Genomic DNA, 24,334 nt, shown 5'->3' with positions numbered 1-24,334 from the left:
TGTTAATAATTATTGCTTATAACATTGGTCGCGTGTCAGAGATAGAGTGTTGGTCGCATGTTGATTGACCGTTAGCCCAGGGCTTTGGAATACAAGTGTGAATCCTTAGCCCAGGGCTAAAGTTTAGCCCATTGTTAACAAACGCTTGTGTGGACACAGGTAAGCTAGCCTGTGGCCAGTCAAATCAAATCAAATTTATTGGTCACATACAGTGCTATGAAAAAGTATTTGCCCCCTTTCTAATTTTCTCTACTTTTGCATATTTGTGATACTGAATATTATCAGATCTTCAACAAAAACCTAATATTAGATAAAGGGAACATAAGTGAACAAATAACACAACAATTACATATTTATTTCATTTATTTCATAAACAAAGTTATGCAACACCCAATTCCCCTGTGTGAAAAAGTAATTGCCCCCTTACACTCAATAACTGGTTGTGCCACCTTTAGCTGCAATGACTCCAACCAAATGCTTCCTGTAGTTGTTGATCAGTCTCTCACGTCGCTGTGGAGGAATTTTGGCCCACTCTTCCATGCAGAACTGCTTTAACTCAGTGACGTGTGGGTTTTCAAGCATGAACTGCTCGTTTCAAGTCCTGTCACAACATCTCAATTGGGATTAGGTCTGGACTTTGACTAGGCCATTCCAAAACTTCCAATTTGTTGCTTTTTAGCAATTTTCATGTAGACTTGATTGTGTGTTTTGGATCATTGTCTTGCTGCATGACCCAGCTGCGCTTCAGCTTCAGCTCACAGACGGATGGTCTGACGGTCTCCTGTAGAATTCTCTGATACAGAGCAGAATTCATCATGGTTCCTTCTATTAAGGCAAGCCATCCAGGTCCTGAGGAAGCAAAGCATCCCCAAACCATCACACCACCACCACCATGCTTGACCTTTGGTATGATGTTCTTACTGTGGAATGCAGTGTTTGGTTTTCGCCAGGCATAATGGGACCCATCTCGTCCAAAAATTTGACTCAAGTTTGCCAAAAAGCACCTGGATGATCATCAAGACTCTTGGAAGAACGTTCTATGGACAGATGATTCAAAAGTATAACTTTTTGGACGACATGGTTCCAGTAATGCCTGGCGAAAACCAAACTCATCATTGTTGTTAATCAAGCCTACTACTGTTGTGTTGTCACAAACTTGATGATTGAGTTGGAGGCGTGCTTGGCCACACAGTCATGGGTGAACAGGGAGTAAAGGAGGGGGCTGAGCGCGCACCCTTGTGGGGCCCCAGTGTTGAGGATCAGCAAAGTGGAGGTGTTGTTTCCTACCTTCACCACCTGGGGGCGGACCGTCAGGAAGTCCAGGACCCAGTTGCACAGGCCCGGGGCTAAGAATAATGCAGTGTGTAAAGGCCTTATGTGTGACTGCTTTGATGCCCATTTCAGCTGGACCATTGTTTTGTCAGAAATGGTTTCAAACAGCAGGCTTATGGGATCTGCCCTGAATCCGATGATGGGTCAGTAAATGTCTGGCTAGTGAATCACCAACATGCATGTGTGTGTCAGTCAAAATGTATCAACTACACATGCACACTAGGGATTAACATTGGTACCGGGATCCCAGGACTGGCCCGGGAACACACTTCATATTTCCCCCCAAAATTAAAATAAATAAATTACCCAATGTCGGCACTAATACAATTCCACAAAATACACAACATGCGCAGCATCAGATTAGCAAAAAAATGTAATAGAACATTATCCAAACAGGTTGTCACATGGAAGCCTTTAGCCTAGAGTATTTAGTCACCATAAATTCAAAACACACTCATAATTAACACTGCCGGACTGTACACGAGACCCGAATGCCGTTAATAAACCCTACAGGAAACCCCTACAATATAGCCTATAAAATAAAGTGTTTCTCTTTGAGCTGTCATTATGACTCTTCAGACAGTCACAAATTTGATAGGCCAATGCACAATTCACTACATAGGTATCTCTGTCACAGACAAGTCTGTTAACAATTCAGAGGGGCATGAGGGAAAATTATATGTTCTCCTGTCCTAAAGCCTAGGCTATTTTCCTATCCAGTCCCAATCCCACTGAAACCCAAAATCTTGACTCCTGTCTCACATGAAAATTCTTAACTTTATTCTGTAGTCCATCGCCTATGCATGTCAAAATACCACTATAACATTTATCCCGCTTCCCTGCGCTGTCTCATACTTGCTGCCCATACAGTGGGGAAAAAAAGTATTTAGTCAGCCACCAATTGTGCAAGTTCTCCCACTTAAAAAGATGAAAGACGCCTGTAATTTTCATCATAGGTACACATCAACTATGACAGACAAATTGAGAAAAAAAAATCCAGAAAATCACATTGTAGGATTTTTAATGAATTTATTTGCAAATTATGGTGGAAAATAAGTATTTGGTCACCTACAAACAAGCAAGATTTCTGGCTCTCACAGACCTGTAACTTCTTCTTTAAGAGGCTCCTCTGTCCTCCACTCGTTACCTGTATTAATGGCACCTGTTTGAACTTGTTATCAGTATAAAAGACACCTGTCCACAACCTCAAACAGTCACACTCCAAACTCCACTATGGCCAAGACCAAAGAGCTGTCAAAGGACACCAGAAACAAAATTGTAGACCTGCACCAGGCTGGGAAGACTGAATCTGCAATAGGTAAGCAGCTTGGTTTGAAGAAATCAACTGTGGGAGCAATTATTAGGAAATGGAAGACATACAAGACCACTGATAATCTCCCTCGATCTGGGGCTCCACGCAAGATCTCACCCCGTGGGGTCAAAATGATCACAAGCAAAAATCTAGCAAAAATCCCAGAACCACACGGGGGGACCTAGTGAATGACCTGCAGAGAGCTGGGACCAAAGTAACAAAGCCTACCATCAGTAACACACTACGCCGCCAGGGACTCAAATCCTGCAGTGCCAGACGTGTCCCCCTGCTTAAGCCAGTACATGTCCAGGCCCGTCTGAAGTTTGCTAGAGTGCATTTGGATGATCCAGAAGAGGATTGGGAGAATGTCATATGGTCAGATGAAACCAAAATAGAACTTTTTGGTAAAAACTCAACTCGTCGTGTTTGGAGGACAAAGAATGCTGAGTTGCATCCAAAGAACACCATACCTACTGTGAAGCATGGGGGTGGAAACATCATGCTTTGGGGCTGTTTTTCTGCAAAGGGACCAGGACGACTGATCCGTGTAAAGGAAAGAATGAATGGGGCCATGTATCGTGAGATTTTGAGTGAAAACCTCCTTCCATCAGCAAGGGCATTGAAGATGAAACGTGGCTGGGTCTTTCAGCATGACAATGATCCCAAACACACCGCCCGGGCAACGAAGGAGTGGCTTTGTAAGAAGCATTTCAAGGTCCTGGAGTGGCCTAGCCAGTCTCCAGATCTCAACCCCATAGAAAATCTTTGGAGGGAGTTGAAAGTCTGTGTTGCCCAGCGACAGCCCCAAAACATCACTGCTCTAGAGGAGATCTGCATGGAGGAATGGGCCAAAATACCAGCAACAGTGTGTGAAAACCTTGTGAAGACTTACAGAAAACGTTTGACCTGTGTCATTGCCAACAAAGGGTATATAACAAAGTATTGGGAAACTTTTGTTATTGACCAAATACTTATTTTCCACCATAATTTGCAAATAAATTCATTAAAAATCCTACAATGTGATTTTCTGGATTTTTTTTTCTCATTTTGTCTGTCATAGTTGACGTGTACCTATGATGAAAATTACAGGCCTCTCTCATCTTTTTAAGTGGGAGAACTTGCACAATTGGTGGCTGACTAAATACTTTTTTCCCCCACTGTATGAGAGCTTCGGTAGAGAATGTGTGATCAACAAATGGTATGAGAGTAGATATGGATATTTTTATATCCCCCTTACGATACCTTGATATTTAAATTATTTCCACTCTTCATCTCGTTATTCATGAGCTGATCTGTATCAACTCGATTTTGCCAAATATAGGCGATATTCTGTCATTCGTTTAAGGAGGTTATCTAGCAAGCTTAGCAACTTTGGTCATTTTACTTTTGTTTGACTGCCGTTACAAAGTTTGTATGATTCGACAATGCTATACTTGGGGTGCGCTCTGTGCGTCCTCAGTGCGCTCTGTGTCGAGATCGTCTACTGCTGAAATGCGCTGAATTAATTGAGGAACATTCGCAATTCACAACAATGTCATTGGTGATCAAAGATAGTTACTATATCATTACTAAATATGTGTTTAATTTGCTCTGAAGTCTTTACAAAGTGGCGCCACAAAGCCCAAAAGGTGTTGCAGAGCCCTCTTATTTGGGGAGATCCCTGGCATAGTGACCATATCTTGGTTTTAAACGCTTTAAATGGGCACTTACAATTTTTTGGGTATTTCCCGGGACTATAAATGATATATATATATATAAATGGTTCCCGGTATTGAAACTTGGTAGATTTTCGGGAAAATATTCATCCCTAATGTTCACACCAGGACGTTTTGTTACTCTCACACACAGAAACTTGTATTACTACTATATAAATGATTAATACTCACCATTGAATGTGTCAGAAAGACCCCTCTGACTCACCCTCACACAGCTGAGTGACAGGGGTAAAGAGTGGCATGCAAAGGAATTATAATCATATGGTTCTTGTTATACTGTATCAGATAGGCCTATGTGCTGTGCTGGATTGAACAAGGTCATAGATCTAAAGAATTCCCAGCAAACGGGCCGTCCTGAGGACATTCAGCGACATTCCCATTAGGTCCCTTAAGGGTTTTCGGTGCGATGTTATCCCATTGACGTTCTGAGAACGTTCTAAGAACGTTGCGTGATGGTCCCAAGGGAACATTCTCTAGGGGACCTTTGTCTCTATCCCTTTAAGTTCCCAAGACATCACTGAGGACCATGTCAGGACCTTTTTAGGACGTTCTCAGGACTTTCATTTTACTAGGTCGTCGCATGATTATAGTTCCCGGTTTGACCTGGGGATGTTTTTAGGACGTTCTTGGGACGTTGTGTCATGGTCCCCTGAAGGTTTTGTCTAGTTCCCGGATGGTCCCGGGGACGTCCCCGAGGACGTTTTTAGGACATTCTTGGGACGTTGTGTCATGGTCCCATGGAGGCTTTTGTCACGTGATGGTCCCAGATGTCCCAAACCATTGTAAGTAAAGTAATGAAATGGTATGGGGGGTTTAAGGTAAGTGGTAAGCTGTACAGCTAAAATAGGGTAAAAAATATTTAATCAACAACAATATGATTACATTTGACATGAACACTTAGTACTGACTTTTCAATACAGTGCATTCGGAAAGTATTCAGACCCCTTGACTTTTTCCATATTTTGTTGCGTTACAGCCTTATTCTAAAATGAATTAAATATTATTTTTCTCATCCATCTACACACAGTACCCCATAATGACAAAGCAAAAACAGGTTTTTAGAAATGTTTGCAAATTTATTATAAAAACGTATTTACATACGTTTCAGACCCTTTGCTATGAGACTCAAAATTGAGCTCAGGTGTATCCTGTTTCCATTGATCATCCTTGAGATGTTTCTACAACTTGATTGGAGTCCATCTGTGGTAAATTAAATTGATTGGACATGATTTGGAAAGGCACCTTCCAGAAGGACAACCTTCTCTGCATCACTCCACCAATCAGGCCTTTATGGTAGAGTGACCAGACGGAGCCACTCCTCAGTAAAAGGCACACTTGGATTTTGCCAAAAGGCACCTAAAGGACTCTCAGACCATGAGAAACAAGATTCTCTGGTCTGATGAAACCAAGATTGAACTCTTTGGCCTGAATGCCAAGCGTCACGTCTGGAGGAAACCTGGCACCATCCCTACGGTGAAGCATGATGCTGTGAGGATGTTTTTCAGCGGCAGGGACTGGGAGACTAGTCAGGATCGAGGGAAAGATGAACGAAGCAAAGTACAGAGAGATCCTTGATGAAAACCTGCTCCAGAGTGCTCAGGACCTCAGACTGGGGCAAAGGTTCACCTTCCAAAAGGACAGCGACCCTAAGCACACAGCGAAGACAATGCAGGAGTGACTTCAGGACAAGTCTCTGAATGTCCTTGAGTGGCCCAGCCAGAGCCTGGACTTGAACCCGATCAAACATCTCTGGAGAGACCTGAAAATATCTGTGCAGCGACGCTCCCCATCCAACCTGACAGAGCTTGAGAGGATCTGCAGAGAAGAATAGGAGAAACTCCCCAAATACAGGTGTGCCAAGCTTGTCGCATCATACCCAAGAAGACTCAAGGCTGTAATCGTTGCCAAAGGTACTTCAACAAAGTACTGAGTAAAGGGTCTGAATACTTACGTAAATGTGATATTTCAGTTTTCAATACATTTGCAAAAAAATCTAAAAAACAGTTTTTGCTTTGTCATTATGGGGTATTGTCTGTAGATTGATGAGGATTATTTTTAAATCCATTTTAGGATAACGCTGTAACATAACAAAATGTGGAAAAAGTCAAGGGGTCTGAATAATTTCCGAATGCACTGTATGACCCCACCTGGGATTTGAACTCACAACCTCTGGATTTGGGGCATGCTGATATTTCTGCTGCGCCACAAAGTCTGTAGAATTTCAGAAGTCCATTACACATTCATTACTTATAGGGGTGTAACGATTCGTTTTAACAACGATTCGATTTGTATCACGATTCGTGGTTGTCGATACGATTCAAGGACGATATTGGTTCATTTAGAACGATACGATCCGAAACGATTCAGTGACTTGAAATCGATTCAGTAACCTTTTAGCCAAAAATTCAACCAGTGTGACTGAAATAAATACCTGGATACTGGACAGTGCAGGTGAAGTTTCCTAGATTCCTGTTTCTTGTAAGGACCGCAATGGTGGCTTGATAATTTCTCGCTCGTCGGCTTCTCCTCTGTCGTCCGCCATGCTATGTTTTGTTGTCTTTGCGCCTTTGCGCTGCTGCTGGCGCGGGGCGATGACGTCACGGATAGGCAGACTGAATCGAGTAATGTTTAAAGCCTTTATCATTAAAAGTGCTAAGAAAAAACATCCATATAAAGTCTGACGTGCTTAAATCCAATGGGTTATTTCCTAGTATCGATACAATCGATTTATTACATTTTAAAACGATGTTAGATTGATATATGTTGTCCAAAAGGCCAACTCGCCGAGCACAGATCGATGTAGTTGGATCATAGGAATATAAATCGATACATCGATGTAGTAGATGGATCGTTACACCCCTAATTACTTATGATACATCTCTGCACTTAGCAAAAGAGTGCCATCTGCACTGGACCAATGGTTCACCAATCAGGGCCTTGATGGGCGTGGGGGGGAGAACATTTCTTTGCGACTATCAGGTGACGTCCCCGGGACAAACCGGGAACTAGGCAAAAACCTCCAGGGGACCATGACACAACGTCCCAAGAACGTTCAGGGGACCTTCAGGGGACCATAACACAACATCCCAAGAAAGTCCTAAAACCAACCAGGAACTACACAAAACCTCCAGGGGACCATGACACAACATCCTGACGACTTTAGGCAACCATTTTGTGACGTCCCGGGGACGTGCTAACGACTCAATATTGTTTGCAGGGATGTTATTGCTCCTGTGTTCCTGACATGTTATTCTCCTGTATTAGACCTGGAATTCCCCATCAGAAACTGGACGAATGGACATTGTGCTCCTGTGACACATGGCTTCTGCTCCTTCTCACACTCTCATGTACCTAAAATGGAAAGGAATTTCTGTGGGTTGATAAACGCCGAAAACCATGAGAGAGGCCTATTTTGTGAGTTGTTTTTTTTAGGTCTTTATCTAGATTAAGGTTAGTGATGGGATTTCTGCCAATCCCAGCAATGAACAATTTGCAAAAAAAACTTGACCATTTGATGTCTGTCTATGTTTGAGAGTGTTTATGAGAGGCTAATCAACGTAAAGGAAGGAAATCTTGGTTCTAGCCATTTATTGCCTTTTGTGTGTTGGAGCTGACGATTGACATGTCTTCTGTCCCAGCCGACTTTGACTTCCCCGCTGTGCCTCTGTAATGGTTTGGGCTCACCATGAGAGTTATGTTTCAAAAGCTCTTTTATGTTTTGATTTTGTGTTTTAATTACTTTGTCTGTATGTCTGTGAGGGAGTGGTTGTGTGATGTGAACGCTGCTGCTAAGCAACACAAAGCGATGGTGTGTGACTGTGTGTGTGTGCAAGTTAAAGTTGTCAGTATAGTATGGGGGCAGAGGAACCCTTCCTGTCCTTGTCGTCCTTCACTTCACCATCTGGTTTGTGTAGAGTTTGACTGAGGCGTTAATCATTGGGCCCTGAGGCTCGCAGCAGTCTGACAACAGCTAGAGACATGGACCTTGTTGATGTCCCACCAATACAGAGCCACAGCCTGCCAAGCTCCGGCACCCTCTCTCTCTGAGGACAGATGTGTGTTAGGTCGCTACTCTACGCTCCCAGCTTACCTAACAGAACAGCTGGAAGGGTCACATGTGTGTCATGACTCCCAAGCCAAGAAACTTCACACAGAGCCCGACAAACACAGGTTCAAATGTTCCCCAACGCATCAGAGATATACAGATCTAATTTGGCAGTGGACTCCTATAAATGCATCTCTGTTATAGGCCCATGAGTGCGGTCTGTGCTGTCTGTAATAGGCTGTGTGTTACCGTAATGTCGGCCCGTTTTCTCAGCAGCTTAACTCATGTCCTGCAGTGAGGCTCCTTTTCAATAAGAAATCACACTGATAATGCCCAGCAGTACTCCTTCATTGTCATCGTCTCTCAGGCACTATCCCCAACTAATAAGCTATCTATTTAGAGCAAGCAGAGAACAATATAGCTGTATGGTTACTTGCAAGGCAATCTCTAAGGATGGAAGCCAGGCTCTGTGCTTAAGCTAATGAATGTGCAGATCTGTGTTTTAGCATCAGCATCACGTATTTACTTAAAGGTTAATTTGCTATGGGAACACACAATGAGTGATTGAACCTTTCTCCGTCCACCGACTCATCTGTGATGTGGCATTTAAGTTGTATTGGGTCCTTCCTCTCGATGCCAAGAGCAGTAGCACTTCTGGTCTATTTCTGACATGGTGGCTTTCCTCTCCTCCTCAGTTATCAAAGTACAGAGAAGTCTGTCATAGCTTATTATGGACTCTGGGTTTGGCTTGTAGTCCTGGAGCAGGTTTTGTGTAAGATTCAAACCCACATCTGAAATGTAAAACTTAGCCTGCTGATATGTCTTCAGCCAAGACCCGCTGTAATGAACCGTGAACAACTTCAATGAAACGAAACATCTCATGTTCAGTGGAATAGTGCTTCTAGGATATTCCAGATTTACTGACTTTGCAGGTAAAATCTGGATATTGTGGTCTATGTCTAGAGCTGTATCTATAGTCTTAAAGTGTGTCCTATGTGTACTTGTCATATGCTCCTATTTGAATCATTTGGGTATTGTGGAAGAGGCCAGCTGGATATAGAAATGAGACTGGGTGGAACTCTAGTTCCTTGGCAGTTTGACTTAAGTCAATTTACTCAGCACCAAGCCCATTATTCTTACTTTGTTAAAGGCCCATATGTCTTCTTTAACTCCGTCACATACTGAAATGCGTTTACATTCTGCTTTTACTTTGTTAATGAATAGCAAAAGGGGTATGTTTAGACTCATGTTTAGACTCTTGTTCAAGAACATTCAGTTGTATAAATATCTCACATTCACACTTATGACTGGGGACTAAACATAGCTGCCTTTTAAATAAAAGATAGCCTAGTTATTAGAAAGGATCATTCTGAGACAACCTAATTTCATTTTCCTATGGTACTTTTTAAAGCAGAATAATTTCTGTTCAGTTATGCCAGCACAATGTATCTGAATGAACAAACAAAAGTGGAGCAAAGGCTTTTGTTAGTCAGGAGGAAATAGTCTCCTAACAAACTCAGATCATCAGATCATTCCCTAAGCTGTGAGCTCTCTAAAGCTTATCTAATGCAATGCAAGCCACTCTTGTGGGCAAGGGAAGTGTTACCAGCAGCCATTTGCTGCACTCATATTGATCTGCCCCTGGGCTCCAGGCTGCAGGAATGGAGATTCCTTAAACTACAGGCATGCTCTAATGACTTACTCTCTTTGATTCCTCTCCACGCGCTCCACTTCTCCTGTCGGTTATCAAATGAAAAGGTTCTCCGTAGAGGGCTGGGCCTGCTTGCAGGCGTGAGGAGCAGACATGTCAGCAGCCGTGGGGTTAGTGTGTGTGAATGGGCCTGTGACTGAGGCTCTGATCCCAGGAACGGGAGTACATACAGGGTTATGGCTTAAGGCTGGGAGGGGGTGAGAGGGCGGTCCCTGATAGGCAGTTTAACATCATACCGGGTCAGGGGCTTTTATACAAACTTTTTTGGGGAGGAGGAGTGATAGACTGGGAGATGGGAGGAGGTGGAACTGATATGAATTCACTCTTTGTTTCCCGAACAGCCTGTTGTGCTCTGGCCTATCGCGTGTGTGTGTTTTAGGAAGAGGTTTGAGCCAGCGTGCCATACCTTTTCCTCGAGGAAAAGATTCCTGGTTCTCAGGTTTTTTTCCCAACCTTACAGGCTGGGAGAGAGTGAGAGAGAGAATATAGGGAGGGATAGTAAGAAGGAGGAGGGTTCATTCAGAGAGGAGGAGACAAAGAGGGGGAGAGCAGAAAGTATATGAGTTTGGCCAGGTAGTAAGAAGAGGGATCTGTGTAGCTGTCCTTTAGAGTCAGTGGAGTGTTGATTGGATAAGGTGAGCATGCACATATCCAGTGGTCAGTGTGTGAGTGGTTAGTGGACAATACTGTGTGATAGTCAGATATGCAATTCTGCAGTTCTCTTGGACATCAGCTGTACTTCTCTACTTTACATAGTAAGTATTTTGCTAAGTTCTTCTACCCATTACTTTGAATTATTATAAAGTCCTAATTGAATGCGCTAATTGGTCAGAACCATCAGACTGTGAATTTAAAGATGCAAATACTGTTCTTATATGATCCTTTTGTTATGTGTGACAGTTATCTGACTGCAGACAGACAGTCACTCAGTTGTGTATGTTCATTGACAGTTAGGATTTTACATATTGTCAGCCATGCATGATGCCAGTCCACGCCATGCTCATTGTAGTTGATGATGCTTGACTACACCGATTATTTGCTCGCATGAGGGAACTGTGCCAACACTGCCAAGAAGGAGGCATGTATTGACCATTTGATGGCAGACGGTTTGAAAGCTCTGTTTTAGTTAATACTATAAATATGAGCGAGATCAATTTTATTAAACTCTATGGCAATTCTGCATGGGATGAAAACCATTTAATTTCAGGTTTTGGCCTCTCAATTAACTAGTGCAAATGAATCTATTAAGAGGCTATTTACTCACATTAGTCCTTTCACCTTTACATAATAGGGTTTGAGGCAGTGAAAAGAAGTGGTCCTCAGGGACGTTATCAGGCGTTGATTCACAAGAGGCTACAGGACTGGAATCTGTGGTGCTCCATTGTTGTACTATTTACGTGCTGAGTGTGATAACGGTCACCTACCAGATCTGTTACTGGCTCCATTCAACAGTTTGAAAGGACTGGGAGGGGTGCTGATCTTCCTCTCTTCCACCCCCAGCCTGCATTCCTCTCCTCTTGTGTCCACCTGATAACTGTATGTGTGTATGGATCCCCTGTCTGTCTGTCAGAAAGGCTAACCAGCACTGCCCCCCGGGGTGCAGGGATGGAGTGATGCGTGCAGGGTCAATGGCGTAATAGACAATTTAATCTTGAAAAAAACATTGTACTTTATATAGGCTACATGCATAGACAAATGACGTTTCAAAACAATGAATAACAAAAATGAATTGCCTATAACTTTAAATTAAAGTCTGCTTCATTTTCAACTTACTTCTAAGATGTATTCTGAGTCATTGGCCTAATTATGTAGCTGGAGAGTGACACGGCCAAATGTATTATTAGACTCTTCAGAAATAAGACAAGGACGTCTTTCCTCCTCAGCCCAGACAGAGTTCTTTCAGTCAACTGATCGACAGCCAGCCCTGTAATGTTCACTAAATTCATGTGCCAATGTCTCGCATTAAGATGGAAATACCAGACTGAGACTGTCATTCGCTCTTCGAGCTGTTCTGTTGGTCACATGATTGGCAGCCAAAGCCAGGGGTCATGTGTGACAGATGTGGGGGGAAGATTATGGGCCTGGAGGGCAGTGGGGTTAGGCAAGCCTCTCTCATGTGATGGGAGTCTGAGGCTCCAAAGAGAAGGCCTCTCAAGTGAGAGATCCTCCCCAGCCCAGTCCCCAGCCTGCTCAACCTCAACTGGAATCCATCTGGAATTCACTGTCTGGAAGACTGGAGGCTAAAGCCACGCAGGCGGCCTACTGTTGTTAGACACAGCTCTGTTCCTCTGTCTCCTGCCAGCAGTCCCTGAACAGGAACACAGAGGGGGAGAACTAGTGTGCTGTCTCCCTGCAGCCATTCAGAGGGAGCCAGAACACCACAAGAGCCTCCTTGAGGTTTCTTCATCCGCTGCCGAAGCAGCACTTGTGGTTCTGATGTCATATCGCAGCAATTCTCCTCCTCCTCTCTCAGACTCACAGACACAGACTCTCCAGTTGCTGTTTTTTTGTACCATTTTATATGAAACCCCGCATTAATAAAAGCCCAATTGAACGGGCCTGGTACCTCACTATATCAAGTTACTCAGACTGGCACAATGTATACAAAGACTGTTTTGTATTGTAATAATACCCCTCAGAGACATTAAGGCTGATTTGGGGGGCCTGGGACTGAATGGGCCTGGTAATGGAGCAAAGGGAGAGCAGGGCTGACGAGACAAAAGCACCTCTTCCCCCTCCTCCTCCTCCTCCTCTCTCTTCCCCCCTCAGCCCCTTCTCTCTCTCTACAATAGCTGGCTCTGGCTGCCCCTGTGCCTAGTTCCTGTGTGTGTAATCACTCCAGAAGACAGGCTGATGCTCTGATTAAGTATGGCTGGGGTTATAGCCAGACAATCGATGAGCATGACTGGAATTATATATTGTGGAGTCAGAGGTGTCATTAAACTTGTGTGGAATGGTTGTTGTGTGGGTTGCTGTGTGTGTCTCGGCTACCTCGCTCTGCTCCATCAAGGCAGGAGTTGGCTCCCGAGAGCTCCGCTCTGTGCCATGTTGATGTTATTTGTGAGGAGTGCCAGCTTTAAACCAAACACGTGGGTTTTATTTGACACATAATTCAGGGTTCGCTAAATGTGCTGATCAATTCTCTGCACGGTAGTCTGACTCCCCCCCCCCCCCACCTCATCCCTGACTCAGTATGGCCACCAATGCTTAGGTCAATACCTCTGCAGCCATTCCATTTTCAAACCCTGGAGTCTGCACAAAACAATATTCCTTGTCTGTTCATGTCATGTGGAGCTTGTGGTTTCAGTGAGGAAGTCTGACTGGGACTGGACTCAGCTGGGATGGATGGGAATAGAGGGCATTCAAACTGTGATTCAAAGTCATCAAAGAATAACCAGTCGTGGGCAGAAATGTCAGAAGTCCTCTGAGAATTCATAGAATGCAGGTCAGCACTGAAGGAGTGAGGTGTGAGGGGGAGAGAGGGTGGTTTGGGGATGGGGAGAAGATGACGTGTGTACAGACAGTGGAGGCACTGGCTGGTCCCCTGATGGGCTCTTTTCAGGGTGTTTGGGGCGGGTAGGAATGGGATTTGACGGGTGTGAAAGTCCCCTCTCTCCTCCATAGGAGTGACCCAGGCCCCTGCTGGTTCCTGGCTGCCAAAGCATCTGATTTGTCCCGCTTCTACTCTCACGTTGCTCACTGACACTATGATGATGAGATCATTCATTGTATTCAATGCTGGGTTGAATTACCTGCTATTCGATTTAAAGAGATGTTATTCTAACATTTACGTAACATTTGAATGAACTCGTTTCCCCACTCTACAAACAGCCTAATGCGGTTGTTTTTCTGTTTCTTCACCACCTGAAGGACACAGACTCAACTCACCATGTAAATGCAGCCAATTCCTTCTGTGCACTTGAACAGTATTTATTTACTGTGCTGGGCTTGTCATTACTAACTGAGTCTGTTATTGAGAATGACATATCCATTTGATTTGCTAGGGATGAACAGATGGACCACACTGGCGGAGGAATTTCACACCAAATATGAATTTAGCACCTTGTTGTTTTTGCGTCTGTGGCTGTTCTCAGTGTTCTCACACATCTCTTGCACAGATGGCACCTTGGCAGTAGTCTTTTCTCTTAGGAGGCTGGAACATGGCAAGATTTCCTTTTCTGTCTGACTCTGAATCAGTCTGGTACCAAGGCTGAGGAAATCTGATCCTATATCAGCTGGGGTTTCTCCCAATAAATTCTTCCCGAGTGACCGACTTGAGGAACACTCGATCCATGCTCTTTGGAGTGTTCTTTCATTGTTCCTATACGTGATATTGCATCACCTCAGTGAATGAGTTCAGTTGAGGGTTAGAGTACGCTGCTGTTGCTCTCTCAGTCAATTGATACGATATCTATCTCGCTTTGTGCTTTTCCTGTTCAATTTCCTTCAGATAAAAATCAAGCTTTGCTCTCATGAGAAAATAATATGTATGAAAAAAGAGGGGTATTTGTGTAGAAAGGACTCAGGGTTAGTGAAGGAGAGGTGTGCAGGAAGTAAGGCGTGAAATGGAGAATGGCACGTCTTGTCATTGTTGGGGGGAGAGGTCCTTCAGTAGAGATGAGATGTCAGGCACAGGAGGATTGTGAGAGGAAACAATCTGGGAGATGCAGGGGGCACACTCTGGTGTTCTGTTACGCATGGGATGGTGCTGGGTCCTGCTCTGTCTGCATGTGGGTGTGTGTGCGAGCATGTGTCTGTGTGTTTCTGTGTGTGTGATGGGGCAGACGTTTGTGGAACTGTGACATCAGAATCAGTAAATGATGTAGGCCTAGATCTGTTTAGGCTCTGTTGATGCAGCGTTCACTTGCATCTTTGAAGCGGGATCATCAGATCAGGGTGTACTTTCCTTCTGTCTACTGGAGTGGAACTAAAGGTAATGCCACATCGCTCATTTTGTTGGAAGACCAGGAAATATTATTTTGCTCTTGGCACTATTGACCCTCATCTAGACAAGGTCTCATTATGCTCACTATGCCTTTTACTCCAATTTGAATGGATGACATTGCTGCCTGGAGTCAGGGCCGTTGTCTATCCGCATATCTTGCCTAAAAGACCCCTGTGTATCGTATGGTTATTAGAGCTTAGAAGAAAATGACACAGAATTAGTATCACCTTCGGTCTGAGTTGATCTGCCAATGTTGCTGTTCGTTGTGTGTGAGGTCCTGGTCCTCTCAAGGGAGAGAGTGGTAGAAACGGGCTCATTAGCAGCGATTCAGGTGAACAATGGGTGAAAATGAGAGCGAGGTGCTCCGTGTTAGCAGGCCTCAGATAGTTTAATGACAGAGCAGAGAGCCGGCTCCCAGACACCACCTGCTGCTGTAGCCTTGCAGGCAGGAGAGAGCGAAAGCTCCTCCGGAATGTCTCTCTCTCTCTTTCTCTCTTTGTCAACAACCACTTTTGTCATGCCCTCCCTCCTTCCCTCTCCCGCCTTAAGAAAACAGAGAGGGAACGATAGTGCCAAATAGGTGCATTTGCCACGTTGCCACATCGGGCTGACTCATCTCTCTGTTGTTCAAGCTGCCCTGAAGCTGAGCAGTCAAGTTTGTGTATCAATCCCTTTGTGTCTGGTTGTGGCTTTCTAACAGTCCCTGTCTCTGCGTGTTGGAGTCCTCCTCTTTGTCTTGTGAGAAAGCCTCTCCGCGGCAGCAGCAATCAAGCAATTTCGGTGCCTGAGGCGTCTGACAACCAGGTGCTTTAGCCTGAGAGTGACCTGTCTGGCTCAGCATGCGTGGGCCCTTTTCTCTCCTGGCTTTCCTCCATCCTCAGGCCGGTCTTAGCTCTCAGCCTTCATGTTTTCCCAAAGTGAGTTAATCAGTTTTTCTGTTTTTGTCAACGCCTGTCTCTCTCTCCTCTGTTCTGTTCTTTCAGATCCAGAATGCTGAAACCAGAATGGATCCTCCAGGTCATCTGAGACAGTGTCAGTGTGTCCTCCCTGCTCTCCCTCCGCGGCAGTCCTCTTGTCCCCGAGCCTCATCCCACGGGGCACCATCTGCCTCTCCCTCTCCCGGCAGCAGCCCCCTGTAACGGCGTAGCGGTGGAAAGGCGACCCTGTAAATATGCCTGGATGGAGGTCTCAGTGGCGTCTCGTCCTGCTGAACTCCCTGACCTGCGGCCTGGAGATCTGTGTGGCAGCTGGGATCACGTACGTTCCCCCCCTGCTGCTGGAGGCTGGGGTAGAGGAGCAGTACATGACCATGGTGCTAGGTAAGCCAGCTCGGGCTCACCCTGACGGGGGGACATTCATTACACATGAAAGAGTCTTCATCTAGAGGGGTCCTGTCCTGAAGGGAGTGGAGGTACAGGGCTGTGCCCCACCAGCCTGTTGGATAATGTATCTAAAGCAACCTGCTGTCTATTGTGGAGCAGAGGCCTACTCTTACTGATAGATACAAAGAGGGGTTGTTGTTGTTGTTGTTGTTGTTGTTGTTGTTGTTGTTGTTGTTGGACCTCATTGCTTGCAAATCAGTGACATGCTGTTGTGTTTGACCTAACCTTAATGCTACATTAGAAGTTCAGGTTTAAAAAAAGATATGTATATATAGCTACCGTGCTGCAGTGCATTTTTTGTGTAGGCGATGTGAATGGCTATAAAGGTTTTTCTTCTCTCTCTCAGATTATCTTGTGACCAAACGGATCGAGATTGCCACTCCGAAACGTGCAGGTGGCAATTACAGCTCGAATAGAGAGATACAGTAATATTATGTGTGTTAATGTACACTCCACTATCCCTCTCATTAAACAGCTGCATGCGAATGGGAGACATTTTTTATTTGTGTCATTCCCACACAGCCCGTAAACCTCATCTGGAAATGGCACAAAATATATGCTTTACCTCACTCCTTAATTTTGTCTAATGGAACGGCAGAGTGTTTAGTAATGGAGATGGATATTGTGTCCTGGGGTCTTAAGGCTAATTTTCCCAGGAGTAGTGTCAGATTCTCAGATGCAGGCCATCTACTTTATCTAATGGCCACTTCTGGATTAATACTGCCCAGTTGCCACTCTTTAATTGTTTAATCGACTCTTCTCTGTCTATCAGGAGGAGGCAAGCTTTCTGGAGAGGGGCTCAGGGACATGTCTTATGTTAGAAATTCACATTGTAGTGTTTGTACTGTGTATGACTTGGAAAGCACATGGTGTTGTTGTCAGAGTGGTGTGTGTAGATGAGTGGAAGGAATCAAGCGCAGGATCCAGGATGACTTCAATAGACTTTATAGTACGTTCAACACGTGAACAAAATAGTCGCCAACCCAACCGGGTGGCGCAAAACAATTACGCACAAAACACAATGCGTAAAACACCAGAAAAGCGCACGCAGTGCGAACTCTCGGGACAAGCCAAACAACGAGAGAAAATACCCTAACGAGGCAGTCTGACACAAAACAATCACGCATAACACCTGACCCAAACACACGAACTAAATAAGGGAAACAATTAAGACACAAATAAGGGACAGGTGTTATGAAACAGACAAAACCAACAGAACATGAAACATAGAACGGTGGCAGCTAGTACTCCGGAGACGACGACCGCCGAAGCCTGCCCGAACAAGGAAGAGGAGCAGCCTCGGCCGAAACCGTGACAGTACCCCCCCCTTGACGCGCGGCTCCAGCCGTGCGCCGACCCGGAGCTCGGGGACGACCCGGACGACGCGGAGCAGGGCGCGCAGGATGACCCCGATGGAAATCGGTCAGTAGGGACTGGTCTAAGACGTCCCTCCTTGGCACCCAGCACCGCTCCTCCGGGCCGTACCCCTCCCACTCCACGAGATATTGAAGACCCCCCATCCGGCGTCTAGAATCCAGGATGGACCTCACGGTGTACGCCGGAGCCCCCTCGATGTCCAACGGGGGCGGAGGAGTCTCCTCAATCTCAAAGTCCTGGAGTGGACCAGCTACCACCGGCCTGAGGAGAGACACATGGAACGAGGGGTTAATATTTTTGTAATCAACAGGTAGTTCTAACCTATAACTCACCTCGTTCAATCTCCTCAGGACTTTAAATGGCCCCACAAACCGCCGACCCAGCTTCCGGCAGGGCAGGCGGAGGGGCAGGTTTCTGGTTGAGAGCCAGACTCGATCTCCAGGTGCGTACACTGGCCCCTCACTGCGGTGTAGGTCGGCGCTCGTCTTCTGTCGACGTATGGCACGCTGCAGATGGACGTGTGCAGCGTCCCACGTCTCCTCCGAGCGCCGCACCCACTCATCCACAGCGGGGGCCTCGATCTGGCTCTCATGCCATGGTGCCAGAACCGGCTGGTACCCTAATACACACTGAAAAGGGGTTAGTTGGGTGGAGGAGTGTCGAAGAGAGTTCTGTGCCATCTCGGCCCAGGGCACATATCTCGCCCACTCCTCCGGCCGGCCCTGACAGTATGACCTCAGAAACCTACCCACATCCTGGTTGACACGTTCAACCTGCCCATTACTCTCCGGGTGGTACCCCGAGGTAAGGCTTACCGAAACCCCCAACCGTTCCATAAATGCTCTCCACACCCTAGAGGTGAACTGGGGGCCTCGGTCAGACACTATATCCTCGGGTACCCCGTAATGCCGGAAGACATGGGTGAACAGAGCCTCAGCGGTCTGTAGGGCAGTGGGTAGACCCGGCATGGGAAGGAGACGACAGGCCTTAGAGAACCGATCCACAACGACCAGGATGGTAGTATTCCCCTGTGAGGGGGGGAGGTCGGTAACAAAATCCACCGAGAGGTGGGACCAGGGTCGTTGTGGAATAGGCAGGGGTTGTAACTTACCCCTGGGCAAATGTCTGGGCGCCTTACACTGGGCACACACCGAACAGGAGGAGACATAAATCCTCACATCCCTAGCTAACGTTGGCCACCAGTACTTCGTGCTAAGGCAGTGCACTGTCCGGCCGATACCCGGATGGCCAGAGGAGGGGGACGTATGAGCCCAACAAATGAGGCGATCGCGTACCTCGAGCGGAACGTACGTCCGACCCACAGGACACTGTGGAGGACTCGGGTCGGTGCGTAACGCCCGCTCGATCTCACCATCAACCTCCCACACCACCGGAGCAACCAGACAAGACTCCGGTAGTATGGGCGTGAACTCAACTGACCTCTCCTCTGCGTCATACCGCCGAGACAGAGCATCTGCCTTCCCGTTCTGGGACCCAGGGATGTATGTGATCTTAAACACAAACCGGGCTAGGAACATAGTCCAACGAGCCTGGCGAGGATTCAGTCTCCTAGCTGCCCGGATGTACTCCAGGTTACGATGGTCAGTTAGAATGAGGAAAGGGTGTTGAGCCCCCTCGAGCCAATGCCGCCACACCTTTAGGGCCTGTACCACGGCTAACAGCTCCCTGTCTCCTACGTCATAATTCCGCTCCGCCGGACTGAGCTTCTTAGAGTAGAACGCACAGGGACGGAGTTTAGGTGGAGTGCCAGAACGCTGGGAAAGAACGGCCCCTATCCCGGCCTCTGACGCGTCCACCTCTACTTGGAACGGTAAAGAAGGATCCGGATGCGCCAACACCGGCGCCGAGGTAAACAGGTCCTTTAGTCTCCCAAATGCCCTGTCCGCCTCAGCTGACCACCGCAAGCGCACCGGACCCCCCTTTAACAGAGACGTTATGGGAGCTGCCACCTGTCCAAAACCCCGGATAAACCTCCGGTAATAATTCGCAAAACCCAAGAACCGTTGCACCTCCTTCACAGTGGTTGGGGTCTGCCAATTACGCACAGCTGACGCCCGGTCTACCTCCATCTTCACCCCTGACGCAGACAACTGGTAACCCAGAAAGGAGACCGACTTCTGGAAAAACAGACATTTCTCTGCCTTGACATATAGGTCATGCTCCAACAGCCTCCTCAATACTCGGCGCACCAGGGCTACATGCTCAGCACGGGTAGGACTATACACCAGAATGTCGTCGATGTACACAACTACTCCCTGTCCCTGCATGTCCCGGAAAATCTCATCGACGAAGGATTGGAAGACTGAGGGAGCATTCATCAACCCATATGGCATGACTAGATACTCGTAGTGTCCGGAAGTCGTGCTAAACGCTGTCTTCCATTCATCGCCCGCTCGAATGCGTACCAAGTTATATGCGCTCCTAAGATCCAATTTTGTAAAGAACTGCGCACCGTGCAGTGACTCCGTCATAGTCGCAATCAGAGGAAGTGGATAGCTGTACTTCACTGTGATCTGATTGAGACCGCGGTAATCAATACACGGGCGCAGACCTCCATCCTTTTTCTTTACAAAAAAGAAACTTGAGGAAGCGGGTGAAACGGAGGGCCGTATGTATCCCTGTCTCAGAGACTCAGAGATGTATGTCTCCATAGCCTTTCTCTCCTCTTGAGACAAGGGATACACATGGCTCCGCGGGAGAGCTGCTCCTGACTGGAGATCTATCGCACAATCCCCCCGTCTATGAGGCGGCAGCTGCGCCGCCCGAGTCTTACTGAACGCCAGTGCCAAATCCTCATACTCGGGGGGAATCTGCAGTGCTGGCATTAGATTCGGACTCTCCACCGAGGTCGCCCCTATGGAAACACCCAGACACCGCCCCTCACATTGAGCAGACCACCCTTTAAGAGCTTTCTCTCGCCACCTAATAATAGGGTCATGAGTCATCAACCAGGGAAGACCCAGCACTACCGGATACGCAGGAGAGTCAATCAGATAGAGCTGAATTCTCTCCTCATGACCCTCCTGCGCCGTCATCTGAATGGGTGCTGTGACTTCCCTAATCAACCCAGACCCTAACGGACGGCTATCTAGGGCATGGACGGGGAAAGGTTTATCCACTGGAAGGAGGGGAATCCCTAACTCTATACAGAACTGGCGATCTACAAAATTCCCAGCTGCGCCTGAATCTACCAGCGCCTTATGCTGGGAACGAGGTGCAACCTGTGGGAAACAAACAGGCAAGGTTAGGTGCACGACAGAAAGCTCTGGGTAAGCAGGGCGCCTACTCACCTGGGGGGACCCCCCAATGCGTGACCTGCCATCTCCCTCACTGGAGGACCCGCCCCAACACCTAGCCGCGGTGTGTCCTCCACGACCACAGTTGGTGCAAGGGCCAGGTCCCCTCGGGCTCCTCCTCCTCCGTTCCCTAGCGCCAGCACCTCCGAGCTCCATAGGGCTCGGCTCGGAGGTGCTGGAGAGTGGAATGGGCGAACCCCCCCCTCCGGGACGCCCACGGGTGGCGAGCAGGGTATCCAGCCGGATGGCCATGTCGACCAGCTGGTCGAACGTCAACGACGTGTCCCTGCACGCCAACTCTCGCTGGACGTCCTCCCGGAGGCTGCAGCGGAAATGGTCGATAAGGGCCCGCTCATTCCACCCTGCATCAGCCGCTAGGGTCCGGAACTCTAAGGCAAAGTCCTGGGCGCTCCTCATCCCCTGTCGGAGGTAGAACAGACGCTCCCCCGCCGCCTTCCCTTCCGGTGGATGGTCGAACACAGCACGGAAGCAGCGGGAGAACTCCGCATAGTTCGTAGTAGCGGCGTCCATTCTCCTCCACTCGGCGTTGGCCCACTCCAACGCCTTGCCGGTGAGACAGGAGATGAGGGCTGAGACGCTCTCGTGTCCCGAGGGCGCCGGGTGGACGGTGGCGAGGTAGAGCTCCACCTGCAGCAGGAATCCTTGACACCCGGCAGTGGAGCCGTCGTACGCCCTCGGGAGCGAGAGCCGAATCCTACTAGGTTCCGGAGATGAGACGGGGGGGCTGGCCGATGGGGCTGGTTCGGTTCCTGGAGGTGTGGGAACCCCGCTGGTCTCCCATCGGTGCAGAGTATTCATCACCCCCTCCAGGGCATGACAGACCTGGTTGATGCGGTCCTCCTGACCACGAAGACGTTCAGCCATCTCGGCCGTCGGCGCGGTCGCTCCTGCTGATTCCATGGGTGGGATGCGTGATTCTGTCAGAGTGGTGTGTGTAGATGAGTGGAAGGAATCAAGCGCAGGATCCAGGATGACTTCAATAGACTTTATAGTACGTTCAACACGTGAACAAAATAGTCGCCAACCCAACCGGGTGGCGCAAAACAATTACGCACAAAACACAATGCGTAAAACACCAGAAAAGCGCACGCAGTGCGAACTCTCGGGACAAGCCAAACAACGAGAGAAAATACCCTAACGAGGCAGTCTGACACAAAACAATCACGCATAACACCTGACCCAAACACACGAACTAAATAAGGGAAACAATTAAGACACAAATAAGGGACAGGTGTTATGAAACAGACAAAACCAACAGAACATGAAACATAGAACGGTGGCAGCTAGTACTCCGGAGACGACGACCGCCGAAGCCTGCCCGAACAAGGAAGAGGAGCAGCCTCGGCCGAAACCGTGACAGTTGTGTGTATACTGCATATGAGTTAGAGACAGGCTTGGGCGGTATACTGTATATACCGTATACCTGGGTATGGGATGGTATTTTATGTTTTTGAATAATACAAGTTATACATTTGCTTTATGAGTAGTGCGTGACCCTAGGGTGACAACACATACATTCTAAGCGATTTCAATGCGTCTTTCTCCATTCTGATTGTTTTATACTGTTCAATACAACTTTAACCCAAAATAATTTTCTGCATTTTAATACATTTCAGTGCGGCTTGGCAGGGTCGTGTTTCGGAGGACGCATGGCTATCGACCTTCGCCTCTCCCGAGTCCGTAGGGGAGTTGCAGCGATTGGACAAGACTGTAACTACCAATTTGGATATCACGAAATTGGGGAGAAAAAGGGGTAAAAGTACCCCTCCCCCCCCAAAAAAAAAAAAGATAATAGTGGCCTGTTTGAATACAGTGTTGTTTGACATGACAACGAATTAAAATGCAAGGGGGGAGTTATTGTGACAGGGTAGGAACCAAAGTGTTGTTAAGTGTTTCCTAGGGGACCCTATAATCTTTAGCCATATTTTAATTGTTTTCTCTTAGCTACTTCATGTAGCTAGCAAACATATTCATGCTTCACGTATTCCTCTTTGATTTAGAAGATACTGTTGAACAAACAACATGCTGATTTAGGTCTACACCATCACTGGTATTATCAGACTGTATAGCTAATTACATTTGTTCTGACACAGTACATGTATTAGCTAGCTAGCTAGCCAGCTAACTAGTGATTAGCATTAGCGGCTAACAAGATTTAGGCCCAACTTGCTAAGAAAATACAAACTAGCTGTTTGCAGATGTAAGAAACACAAAGTAATATATATATATATACACTACCGTTCAAAAGTTTGGGGTCACTTAGAAATGTTGTGCATTTTAATACATTCAAAAGCACAGGCTCAAAATGAGTTGCAAAGAAAAAGCTATATCTAGATATAGCTTTTTCTTTGCAACTCTGCCTAGAAGGTCAGCATCCCGGAGTCTCTTCACTGTTGACGTTGAGACTGGTGTTTTGCGGGTACTATTTAATGAAGCTGCCAGTTGAGGACCTGTGAAGCCTGTTTCTCAAACTAGACACTCTAATGTATTTGTCCTCCTGCTCAGTTGTGCACCGGGGCCTCCCACTCCTCTTTCTATTCTAGCTAAAGCCAGTTTGCGAAGGGAGTAGTACACAGCGTTGTACGAGATCTTCAGTTTCTTGGCAATTTCTTGCATAGAATAGCCTTCATTTCTCAGAACAAGAATAGACTGACGAGTTTCAGAAGAAAGTTCTTTGTTTCTGGCCATTTTGAGCCTGTAATCGAACCCACAATTGCTGATGCTCCAAATACTCAACTAGTCTCAAGAAGGCCAGTTTTATTGCTTCTTTAATCAGCACAACAGTTTTCAGCTGTGCTAATATAATTGCAAAAGGGTTTTCTAATGATCAATTAGCCTTTTAAAATGGTAAACTTGGATTAGCAAACACAATGTGCCATTGGAACACAGGACTGATGGTTGCTGATAATGGGCCTCTGTACGCCTATGTAGATATTCCATTAGAAATCAGCTGTTTCCAGCTACAATAGCCATTTACAACATTAACAATGTCTACACTGTATTTCTGATCAATTTGATGTTATTTTAATGGACAAAAAAAGTGATTTTCTTTCGAAAACAAGGACATTTCTAAGTGACCCTAAACTTTTGAACGGTAGTGTGTGTATATATTATATTAAGAAGCAAAGTGAAAACAGCATCGTTGTCATCAACATGTGCTGCATTGCCCATGCAGAC

General features: G+C 46.7%; 1 protein-coding gene across 1 annotated transcript in view; it reads left to right on the top strand.

Annotated features, from left to right (window-relative positions):
• LOC311136923 (solute carrier family 45 member 3-like) overlaps nucleotides 1-24,334 on the top strand; it is a 53,332-nt gene that overhangs the window by 14,964 nt on the left and 14,034 nt on the right. Inside the window, exon 2 of the mRNA XM_084171239.1 lies at nucleotides 16,044-16,379. Within this exon, the coding sequence (XP_084027365.1) occupies nucleotides 16,232-16,379 (148 nt within the window). The 5' untranslated portion in view covers nucleotides 16,044-16,231. The remainder of the gene's footprint in view (nucleotides 1-16,043; nucleotides 16,380-24,334) is intronic.

The sequence above is a fragment of the Coregonus lavaretus genome (genome assembly GCF_964263955.1).
Source record: "Coregonus lavaretus genome assembly, chromosome: 11".
Classification (NCBI taxonomy): domain Eukaryota; kingdom Metazoa; phylum Chordata; class Actinopteri; order Salmoniformes; family Salmonidae; genus Coregonus; species Coregonus lavaretus.
This window is presented reverse-complemented; position numbering and strand designations above follow the sequence as displayed.